This window comes from Scomber japonicus, chromosome 14 (assembly GCF_027409825.1).
Source record: "Scomber japonicus isolate fScoJap1 chromosome 14, fScoJap1.pri, whole genome shotgun sequence".
Classification (NCBI taxonomy): Eukaryota; Metazoa; Chordata; class Actinopteri; order Scombriformes; family Scombridae; genus Scomber; species Scomber japonicus.
Genome location: NC_070591.1, coordinates 7467352 through 7479862, shown reverse-complemented (window position 1 = coordinate 7479862; position 12511 = coordinate 7467352). Strand labels below are relative to the sequence as shown.

Genomic DNA, 12511 nt, shown 5'->3' with positions numbered 1-12511 from the left:
CAGCCTTTTAATGGTCTAAAAACTTTGACAGTAGTGTCGACATATTTCTGTGTGGGCTAAAAGCTGCAAATGAATCCATGTGCTACTAACCTTTTCTCTCTGAAGACAAAATTCATGTTACTTTAGTAGCTTCGAGAGAGCAGGGGTGTCAAACTCATTTTAGTTAAAGGGCCACAGGAAAACCATTGCATGATAACCTCTAAATAATAATACAAGTATATAACTTTACGATAATAACCTACCTAATCTATTAACTGTGACAATTAGTGCAATTTCAACAATATACCTCAGATTACTGATTACTTTGTGCAGAAGCTGCTGATGTTCAATATATTAATTTTTTAGAGAATTATATTCATGGTCAGGGTGAAATAAAAAAATCCAAAAACATCTGAAGCAGCAGAAAAATAGGAATTACTTTTCTGCAATATTCATAATCCAGTGGACCAGATTGGACCCTTTGGCGGGCTGGTTCTGGCCCCCGGGCCTTATGTTTGACACCCCTTGGGGTAGAAGATGAATTCTGGGCATACTGCACATTAATAAATGGTCCTATTTGAAGTGTTGGGATCAGCCGCTCACTGACTAAACCATGAGGAAGAACTCCTAAAACCTGCAGCAGCTTTGTAATAATGTGAATTTATAACATTTAGAAATATAAAATATATAATCTGAGACTTTTAACATCATCCAAGAAGAGACACACAATGGATGCACAGCAATATTTTATTTTTCCCGTGGAGGCATCTCATGAGAATATTATTTACAATACTGAGCTGGCAAATGGGATTAATGTGGGGTTTTCTTCCTGCTGGAGTTTTTCACAATAAGAGCGCTAATCTTGGATCTGAGAAAAAAGGGCCACAACATTTCAGAAGCTAACTTTTATTTTCTCCCATTAAACACACAAAAATAATAATTATGTGGGTTTTAACTTCAGCTGGATGGACATTTATTAAACTGAAGTGTGAAGGCCATTAAAACAATTTGACTTTTAATTTTCTTTTTTGGTTTAAACATGTGAAGCTTTGAACAAGACTGAATTTCTTACAACAGAATCACTCCTGTTCATTTCCCTCCGCTGTGTTAAAAAGCCTCCGTTTCACAACAAAAGCTCCTTTTAATCAATAATCTTTAAGATTTATTGAAGCCTTTCTCCTTTCTCCTCCTTCCACATTACAATCTTCCTTTATTCATTTTAAAAAGTACAGTGCTTTTCATTTCTAAGCCCTTTTATTTTGTAATATCTCACTCTGCAAATCACTATATTTCAATATTTAAACTTTGAATTGGGTAGAAAAAGCAATTTGAAGCCTAATTTATTCAAAAAAAGGTCAAAATTTATTCCAATGGAAAAGAAAAGAAGACGAGCGAGCTTGTGGAGCGACCCAAGAAAAAAAAAAAAAAGACGGAAAGTGCACGACAGCAGCTAAAGTCTCTCTTTTTTTTAATATTTCTGAGCAACATTCATGTGGAGTTGGCCCTGATGAACCCTAAATTGGCCGTGCTGTGGAAATCTGTGGATACCCGATAAGTGGTGGGGTGGGGGGGGGAAACAAAAAACCCTGAAGACTTGGTGGGCTGTGAGAAAAAGAGAGAGAGAGATTTTGGGGAGGCGTAAGGGGGGGTGATACAGAAAACAGAGGGGGCAGAGACAGGCAGTGATGTCATGATATAGTCAGGCTTTATTACTGGAGTCTCTGAATTTCTTTTTAAAATCATTCAAACATCGGGTCTCTTTGTTGTTTAGCTCCATGCACCCATCAGTCCACCCTTAAGTCACTTTAGTCCATCTCCAGCTCCCTCCTTCCTCCTCCTCCTCTTCCTCCTCTTCCTCCCTCCTCCCTCCTCCCTCCTTCCTTCTCAGTCTTCCAGCGCCATTGTGTTGAGCTCCTCGTCGAGTTCCTCTAGATCTTCTCCCGTGAACAGGTTTTCGTCCACCGGCACATCTTCTTCCTCGTCTTCTTCCCCTCCTCCGTCCTCTCCGCCTCCCTCGGCTCCCGACAGCCCGTTGGCCTCGGCGCCGCCGCACGCTCCGTTCAGCTGGTCCTCTGCAGACACGACGACGACGAAGAGGAGGAGAGAAGAAGATACAGACAGGAAGAGATGATTAGAGATGAGGGTTTTTGGGTTGTATTTTATTTTGTAGTTATTTGAGTAATTTAGACTTTTTAAATAACTTCCTTTTAAACGTCATCTTTAGTTATGATTTGAATATTATGTATTAGACGCTGACAGTTATAAAAAGATACTGACACTGACGAGGCTAACCATTTTCTAGAGTTTTTCTTACCATTGTCTTCTTCCGCTGGATGAGTCTTACTCCTGGAAGTGAAACGGTCCGTGGACGCTACGGTAATGCCTGAGTTGTCGACCTCTTGTGGAACGAAGCGGGATAAGTCTATGTCCTGGATATTTGTAGTGTCAATCTGAAAGGTACACACACACATCAAGATTTAGAAAAATAAGGCTGGAAACTGTTTATTCACTTTTATTTACAGTTAAAACATTTCGCCGTGCGGCAGCTTCCAGTCTAAGCTTTTCAAAATAAAAGCTTTGTTATTGAGCGCTATCTCATTATTATTATTATTAAAAATCGTTTCCCCTCGATTTTATTAGTTTTGAGATCGTTTGGCCCCTAAATCATAATCACGATCAAACTTTGATTAATTGAGCAGCCTTACGATAGAAGAGGAGTCTCCTCTGTCCAACTAATTCAGCGAGTGTGTGCCACAAATACTATAAATTAAAAAAAGAAGTGTTGATAACTTCATGATTACCTCTTCCTCATACTCTTCATTGTCTTCTTTATTGGCGTATCCAGTGTCGTCGGCCTCGTCGTCGTCATCGTCAACGAGCTCTGGACGGAACTCAAACACCTCGCGACCGCTCACCTGCAGATTACAAAGTGATTTAATTCATAAATAAATAATTTAAATAATGTTTTACTGGAAATGGAAATTATCTAGTTCAGCCTCACTGTTGGTGACACAAGACAAACGGTGAGCTCAGAGGGAGAGATCACGGACAACACACACACACACACACACACACACACACACACACACACACACACACACACACACACACACACACACACAGACTTACCACTAGCGATTTTCCAGCCTTAAAGTCGGCCTTCTTCTTCTCCATCTCCTCTCTCGCTTTATCCACCTGTTAAAATCAACAGCAACCAGTTAATACTTTATTACTCTTTCATTTAGTCATAAATTAAAACCTTAACTCTTTCATACTAATCATATTCTAACTCATAATTTAGTCTCTACACCAATTCAGATTCATAAATGCCCCCATTAGTTATTAATAAATGTTTAATTAATCCTTAATGAAGCTGTTAGAGAGTGTATTCTGTTAATCTAATGGGGGAAAAAAGACATTCATAATCACAATATGTGGTCCAGGAGCACATTTTATAGAATATAAAAGAATAATAAAGAATAAATATAATTAATGAAGGTCATATTTATACATTTGCATATTAAAACAATGTGTATGAGTTGTACAAAAACAAATTAAAATGCATTATATATCAATTTTTATATATATCTTTTTCTTACCTGCTGTTTTAATTTGATTTGATTTTTAACCCATGTCAGGAAAAGTATAGGGTATGTTTTACAGCTCTATGGGTCAAATTTGAGCCAGAAAAGTATATACAGGTTGAGAAAAGCTGGTTTTCTTTGGGGGAAATATTAAAAATACATAACGCTGATTTTAGTAAAACATGTTCCAACCTTCTCCTGCCTTTTCCTCTTCTTCCAAGCCAGGAAAGTCTCCAGGGTGATCCGAGTCACGTTGATACCCAGAGCTGCACGCTAAGAGAGAGAAAGATGGAGAGAGAGAGAGAGATGGAGAGAGAGAGAGAGAGGGAGAGGGAGGGAGAGAGAGAGAGGGAGAGAGGGAGAGAGATGTCAGGACATGATGAGACAAGAGAGAGCTTCCAGGGTAAAATATCAGTCACACAGTATTTAAGAGAGAAGTTGACATTTGACCCCCCCCCCCCCCCCCCCCTCCTCTTGTCTGGCAGCCATATTGGATATGGGGTCTTCATCTTTTGGGTGACATCCAGCTTGCCCAGTGATCTTTATTGTGTATTAAAGGGCACTGTAACAATTTATCAACCCAGCTTAAACTTGTTTTTAATGTAGTTTATAACATTTTATTTCTCTTTATGTCTGTAAAGCACTTTATTTTGTCTCCAACTAGCTAAAGATTTAATATCACCAAATATTAAATGTGTTTACTTATCTTTAAATTAGTAACCATTAATCTGGCCATTAGAAACCTCATCGAGCATTTTGAGGCTTATGTTAATAAAGTAATATACACAAACTCCCCCTCTACCTCTAATCACTTGTGCACACCCAGTTCTCCACGGATCTCCATGACAACACCCGGATTTCTACACGGCGTCCATCCCTTACCTCGTTCTCTATCAGTTCCTCCAACGAGATCTCCTCCTCTTTCTCCTCCTTCTTCTTGTCTTTCTTCAGCACGAAGCCGGGCGGCAGGGCGTGCCGGTACATGCAGACGTCGGCCCCTCCTGGACACACCCAGAACCAGCCGTATTTATTATTCTCTATGGCATCCAGGAAGTGTTTACACACCTGCGGACGACACAGAAACAGTAGTTAACCTTCAGAAAAAAGAAGAAGTGGAAACAGACGGAGAGCATCTTCTGAATCTTAAATGTAACTGAGTGGGCTGGCAGTGCGACTCAATCCTTCACTGACGGAGATTTTACATTTTAAATTACCCTAATCTGTGTGTTTTCTGAGGCTTGGCAGGTGACTAAGTTAACAGCCAGTTAGGCTTTAATTATCTGGACTCTCGCCCAACTGTGAATGCCGCCAGCAATTAAAAACGGAGCACATCTCAGGTCAGAGATTTGTGTAATAATATATCTAATCCAAACCCCCCCAAACAAACACTCAACCCCAATTTCAGGGTAGCTCTTAAACCAGGGGTGTCAAACATGCGGCCCGTGGGCCAGAACCGGCCCGCCGAGGGGTCCAGACCGGCCCGCTTTCCTTCCTGTCTTTTTATCCTTACTTCCTTCCATCAGTCCTCCCTTCCTTCCTCCCTTTCTTTCTTTTTTCCTTCTTTCCTTGCGCCCTTCCTGTCATCTTTTCCTTCCTTCCTTCCTTCCTTCCTTCCTTCCTTCCTTCCTTCTGTCCTTCCTTCCTTCCTTTCTCCCTCCCTTTCTTTCTTTTTTCCTTCGTTCCTTCCTTCCCGCCTTCTTTTCCTTCCTTCCTTCTTTTCCTTCCCTTCTTTCCGTCTTTTTAAAGATCCGGCCCACATCAGATCAAATTGGACTGTATGTGGCCCTTGAATGAAAATGAGTTTGACACCCCTGTCTTAAACAATTTTATGTTCTTCCTTTCCCCCCTTTTTTTTTAAAACCAAAAGCCTCATCTGAAAACTTCCTGAATACCAAATTTATCTCATCTTATTTCCCTTCTTTGCCTTTTTCCATCTATATCATTTAAGATATTTTTTAATAATAATTTTTCCATCATATGATTAAAAAAAAAGCTATTTCCTTCCGTTCATCAGACTTACAATCTGTGTTTTGGCTTTCTTCTTCTCGGCCTCTCCGTGTTTTTTGTTGACCACTTCCTCCAGCTTCTTCTCGTCCCAGTTCTCCATGGTGTCTAAACGGAGGAACAACAGCCTCACGTTAATCACAAGTCACAGTTCAGAGTTTTAACAGCGTTATTCGACAAGTTAAAAACAATAAGAATGTATCTGCAAGCAGCAATTTGCAGGTTCAAAGCAGCTCGATTGGGTAAAATTAAAGCCGAGAGCAGTAACGAGCGAAATCCAGGCTTCACACAGGTGAGTAAAGTTACTGCTGCTAGTTTAATTAAGTTTAAAGAAGTAGTGAGACTTATTACACACTTGTTTCAACATCACAAAGCCCAAAGCAGTTCAGTAATCACACACTTAACCCTCCTGTTGTCCTCGAGTCAAGGAAGGAAGGGAGGAAGAAGGAAGGAAAGGAGGGAGGGAGGAAGGATGGAAGGAAAGGAGGAAAGAAGGAAGAAAGGAAGGTAGGAGGGAGGGAGGAAACAAGGAATGCAAGAAGTAGAAAGGAAGGGAAGAAGAAAGGAAAGAAGGAGGGAGGGAGGAAAGAGAGGAATGTATGAAAGTGAGAAGGGAGGAAGGAAGGGAGGAAGGAAAGGAAGGGAGGAAGAAGGAAGGATGGAAGGGAGGGAGGAAGGAAGGAAAGGAGGAAGAAAGGGAGGAAGAAGGAAGGAAAGGAGTGAGGGAGGAAGGATGGAAGGGAGGGAGGGAGGGAGGGAGGGAAAGAGACAGGAATGAACGAAAGAGAGAAGGAGGGAGGAAGGAAAGAAAGGAATGAAGGGAGGAAAGAAGGAGCAGTCAAAACAGTCGGGGTCAATTTGACCCGGGAGGACGACACAAAGGTTAAAACTTCACCGTTCATCCTTTCTTCATCGGATGTGAACGAATCTTAGTGCATCGGCCCGACCGATACATTGGTACCAGTGTGTATGTCGTCTGATATGTGTCGATACTTTTTAATAGTTAGCATAGCATTAGCATAGCATAGCATTTAGTTAGTTATAGTTATTTATAATGATCAAATCCCCGGTGTGGTTTCCTGTTTCACTGCTGTCATTTTATACAATACAGTTTATTGTTAGATGTTAAAATATCATTCCTACCCATTATATTAACCCTTTATTGGGCAAATAATTATATTTGGTAACTTCTGTAAATATCCCAAAATATCCTTCCTTCCTTCCTTCCATCCATCTGTCCTTCCTCCCTCCCTCCTTCTCTCCTCCCTTCCTTCTTTCCTTCCTCCATCCTTCCTTTCCTTACTTCCATCTGTTCTTCCTCCCTCCTTCTTCTCCTCCCTTCCTTCTTTCCTTCCTCCATCCCCCTTTCTTCTTCCTTCCTTCTTTCTTCCCTTCCTCCCTCCCTCCTCTCTTTCTTTCCTCCCCCCTACCTTCCCTCCTTTCTTCTTCCTCCATCCCTCCTTCCTTCCCTTCCTTCCTTCCTTCCATCTTTCCTTCCTTCCTTCCTCCCTTCCTTTCAATGAGTTTCCTATAAAGGGTTAATATTGTGATATAAGACTAGATATTGTAACGTTGTGACATAAGGGTTGTTTTTCCTGTTTTTTAAAGCTGAATGACAGTAAAGTGATGTAATTTATGAATTCACCACTCTGTTTTAGCTCTTCTATTATTTGCCTTTTACTCACTTAGTCATTATATCCACATTACTTAAGATTATTTATCAAAAACTCTCATTGTGTAATTGTTAAGGCACCGATAGTAAGCCCTAAAATATTGCTGTAATATTGATATCGAGGTAAATGGTCAAACATTTTGTGATATATTTAATTTGTCCTTCTGTGCAAATTAGCAAAAAACCCAACGGTCCTTTCCTGTAGAGCACACTGAGCTGCACTTGTGTGTGAAATTTCAAATCAATCGGTCTCCAAAATGTAATCTTAGGGCCTCAATTAGAGCGCCATCATGTGGCTAATTGGGCTCATATTTCTTAGGAAGCAGATTAACATAATTTCCAGTTATTGGGTCGACTTTTATCGGCTTTATTTCGTTCCTTCCAGCTCACAGAAAATTGAGCCGCTGCAGAATAAAACAAATAATAATAATAATGATAATAAACCAACATGAACACAGAAGGGTTCTTCTTATCCTTCGAGGTTCGAACACTAATAAACAAAAAGTCTCCTCCATGTTTACAGGAGCGACTTTTGTTCAAGTGGTTTATTAAGTTGGACGTGTTATGAGCTCTGCCTCGCATCGCCACGGCTCAAATGACGAGTTTCTTTTCATTTAAATACATCGTTTAACGAGAGAGAGAGAGACGCCTTTATTATGATTCATGCTACTGTAATAATCTCACTTATTTATTTTAGCCATTTTAGGTGTTATTATAGCTGTTAACAGTTTTAACCCTTACATAATGTTCAGGGTCAAATTTGACACATTTTGTACGTCTGAGAGCTGTAAAATCACCTTATACAGATTTATTTTAGCTCGACTTTTTAACTAATGTGACCCAGAGGTTACATACATGGAAATAAAATGCATCTTTTTTAACATAAATGTACAAAATCGACTTGTGTTTATCAAAAAATTAAGTAGTTAAAACTTCATATTCTATAAAATGTTCTCCTGGATCTGAAAATAATGATTATTAATGCCTTTTTTTCAGCAATAAATAAATAGAATATACTCTATTTGCTGTCTGACAACTTCATTAAGGATTAATTAAACATTTATTAATAACTGATGGAGTTATTTATGAATGTGAATTGAAATTATGAGTCAGAATATGAAGTAGAATATGTAAGGGTTAATATAATATAATCTGTCTTTAGCAAAAAAAGAAAGAAAGAGCTTGTAAAGATTATAAAATAAATGAGTAATTAGTACTAAAACTAACTAAAAACTAAACTAACTAAAACACATAAGGCGTTCCACTCACTGCCGTTATTACAGGATCAGGTTTTTGGAGCAATAAAAACAGTTTTTTTAACCTTTCTCCAGTTCTTCGTCTCTTTCGTCCACGTAGACGCTCCTCTTCTCACATTTACGCTCCATAGACAAGTCATGGCTGAACTTGCACTTGTCTCCTTTAGTACACTGACCCTGCTTAAAGAACGCACACAGCACTGACTTCGGGTCGACACCTAACAGAGAGAAAGAAAAGTGATTATAGATACAAACATTTTAACGTGAACGTCTAAAAATGAACCATTAGCCAGATTTTTTAAAATAATTACATCGTATTCTTTGAAGGTGTGTTGGTTACCTTTACTGACTTTCTGGGCAGCGACTACAGGCTTGAAGAGCTCGTTGAGTTCATCCAACTCTTTCTTTTTATCACCCTTCTTGTTGGTCTTATCTGCATCCGTCTGGAGAACACACACACACACACACACACACACACACACACACACACACACACACACAGATATTATTAGATATATTTAAGGAATATTGGATCCAATTCAATTAGAGGATGAAGACTTCAATGAGTGGAAAATAGTATCTCCATAAAGCAACAGGTGACCAAAAATATGTATTCAGTTGTCTTTTTCTTTTCCCCTCTCTCTTTATTTTTTTTATATTTTACATTTTTTAACATGAGAAACAGTTAATTCTCAGATAATTCAAGCAAAAGACAGTCAGAGGTATGAAAAGATGGAAAAGAGGAGTTTCTCCCTCACCTGTTTGGCACTTTGTTGTCCATATTTGACCTGATGAGTGACGTTCTTGATGAACTTCTGTTGCTTGGCTCCCTTCTTGTTTTTCAAGCCAAATGTCTTGTCCTAGGAAAAAAACAAAAACAAAAACATGTTAACCTAGAATCAATGTCCTGATTAACATCTAAATGCGTCATACAACGGATGACGAGGAACAGAGTTTAACACACACTTTGTGATTTTGGACTATCAAATAACTATAACTAGAAATATGGAGAAATCTCTGCTGTTATAAATCCAAAACATTGATTCTACATTAAACTATGAGACTGAAGACAGATTTACAGTAACAGCATCCTTATAGCGATACCAATACCAATAGGGTACTTCAGATTCAGATTTTATTGAGACTAATTTTACACAAAGTGACATCCAACAAACCTTCACACTGTTATCTTACAGTATAAAGGACGACTCGGATAAAGGACTAAAAACATTTCTTTTTAGCAGAATATTTAACTTTTAAGTACCTTGCTGGTTGTTGCTTTTATGCTCTTATTTTAAAGATTTATGTTAGTTTTTTTAATCTGCCTTTTATATTGATGCTTTTACCTTTTAAAGCACTTTGAAATTTCCTTCAAATGTAAAGTGTGTTACAAATAAAATGTATTATTATTAGTATTATTATTATGTTAGTGGTTATAAAGTGATTTAAGCTTTCGAGCCACTTAAATCAATTTTTAAAAAACAACAAGTCTCATTGTTGTAATGTTTCAAGTCTGCGATGGCGACAACAACCACTGAGTCTAAACTGTACAGTACCAGCAATTGTTTAAAATCTCTAAAAAGGAGGCAGAGCTGTAATCAGTCAGATGTGACAGCTGCTTTCCTGTTGGACTTTTGTGGAAACACTCTGCTGATAATTATCCTGTTTGTAATTCAGAATATATTTTACACACACTGCACACATAATGAGATAATATTTATTTAATATAAAGTAGACCAAAAGCATTAAATGTATTGGTCCATCTCAAAACTTTCTGACCTCACTCTATCATCTGAGATACTGAAACTCGAGGCCACTGGTTCCCATTTAGATCAGATTAAAGGAAAAGGTTCACAATTTTTCAAGTCTGTCTAAAAGAATTAGCTGTAATGATTCCTCCTGTTCATACCGACTATTAGAAGATCCTTTCATAATGTTCTTACAATGTAAGTGATGGAGGACAAAATCCACAGTCCTCCTTCTGTGCAAAAAAAATGTATTTAAAAGTTGATCTGAAGCTAATATGAAGCTTCAGCCATCCAAATGAATCAAATCAAGTCTTCTATGATTCAACATTAGTGTTTTTAGTGCAAAGTCCCTCTTTTTGTTACTATACTTCCACCACAGCTCAACACAAAGAGGGAATTTGATGCTAAAAAGACTGTAAATGTGTCAGATATCACTTGATATGACTAACACACACTGCTGAAGCTCAATAGAAGCTTCACATCTACTTTTAAATGACTGTGTGGACACACTGTGGATTTTGACCCTCCATCATTTTACATTTGAATATCTTTTAATAGCCAGTATGAACAGGAATGATTACAGTGAGGCAAACCTCTTTCAGTATTTATTTTGGCACCTTACTGCTGTTTCTAGGCATAGTTGTAAATTGTGAATTTGTCCTTTAAGCAACAATGAGTTTCACATCCAGAGCTATCACAGGTTATAAACGACCTGTTGTGAACTGAAAACAAGTTATAAGATAATTTTCAACTCATTCACTGACTATGAATTGTTGCACAAGACATTATTTGATTATTTGAAGTTGCCTCAAGTTATTTAAGACACGTAACTACACATATAACCAACCTGGCACTTTATTTTTTACAGCTTTTAAGAGTAAAATCCACATTGACATAACTTAACTGTTTTATATCAAACACATATTAGTTAACAAACACCTAGAAACGTGTGCACAGGTTCATATTTAGTCCTTCATCTGTTTTATTCAAATGGTAAAGACTTTCCCAAAGTAATGACTTTGTAACTCAAAATAATGAGTTAATATCTCAAAATAACGACTTACAATCTCAAAATAATGAGTTCATGTCTCACAATTATAACTTAGTATCTCAAAATAATGACATAGTAACTCAAAATAATGAGATATTATCTCAACACAATGGCTTAGTACCTCAACTATAGTTATATAAGACCAATTGAAAACATGTAACTACAAATATAATCAACATGGGACTTTAATAAATAGGATGTGACAGTTTACAGCTTTTAGGGCCACATATTGTTTTTTAACGAGTAAAATCCACATTGACAACACTTCTACTTTTATATCAAACACATATTAGTTAAGAAACACCCAGAAACTTGTGCACAGGTTCATATTTAGTCCTTCATCTGTCATGTGAGGCCCTGTAGAAACAGGCCCATCGCCCACTATGGGTCTACTTGTCAAAGACAACCACACCAATCATGCATTACACCATAAAAATATTATTATTAAAGCTTTAAACTTTAGCTGCTGACCTTACAGATATTTATAAACCATAGTAGGACACGTGTGGTCACATATTAAGGCCCTGCTATCAAGCTAATGCTAAGCGCCGATATGCTAACTCGTGTTTCTTCCTTTTAATTTCTTTTACCTCAATTATCTTTTCCTTTTTCTTCTCTTGAGTTTTTTTATTTCCCGCGGCCGGGGCGGGTTTCTTCGGAGGCATGTTGGCTCAGGTTTTAGTCGTGTACAAAGCAGGTGTAGCGGTGTAATATGTATTTAGATGAGAGATTTAAGGTGGGAAGCCAGCTCCACATTAACCCGGCTGTTGCTAACGCAGCACAGCAACGGCGCGCTAAAGCCACGTGTGGGCTGTGGCGTCACGACGCACGGCGAGAGGCATGACGGGTAATGTAGTCTACAGAGAATCCCAAGTTATCTTAGTACAGTCGACAGATACTTTATTATGGAGGCCAATTTAGGTAGAAAAAAAAATATTTTATTATATTATATTTCATAATTATATTTTAAATTATATTTAAAAAAAATATGCAAGTCATTATAATGAACATTTTTCTCAAAATAATGAGTTAATATCTCACAAGAATGAGAAACTATCTTAAAATAATGACTTAATATCTCAAAATAATGAGTTAGTATCTCACAAGAATGATAAACTATCTTAAAATGACTTAATATCTCAAAATAATGAGTTAGTATCTCACAATGAGAAACTCTTAAAATAATGACTTAATAACTCAAAACAATGATACTATCT

The 12511-nt window shown here is 37.8% G+C and overlaps 1 protein-coding gene across 1 annotated transcript; it reads right to left on the bottom strand.

The window, feature by feature from the left end:
* Positions 1 to 1665: 1665 nt before the first annotated feature.
* On the bottom strand, positions 1666 to 12067 carry zc3h15 (zinc finger CCCH-type containing 15). The gene is made up of 11 exons (XM_053332440.1): positions 11885 to 12067; positions 9254 to 9355; positions 8836 to 8938; positions 8561 to 8713; positions 5584 to 5675; positions 4446 to 4628; positions 3756 to 3836; positions 3109 to 3174; positions 2781 to 2894; positions 2294 to 2429; positions 1666 to 2051 (listed from the first exon to the last, which is right to left on the bottom strand). Exons 1-11 carry the CDS (start codon positions 11957 to 11959, stop codon positions 1864 to 1866), a joined length of 1293 nt encoding a protein of 430 aa, XP_053188415.1. The 5' UTR covers positions 11960 to 12067; the 3' UTR covers positions 1666 to 1863.
* Between the last annotated feature and the right edge of the window lie 444 nt (positions 12068 to 12511).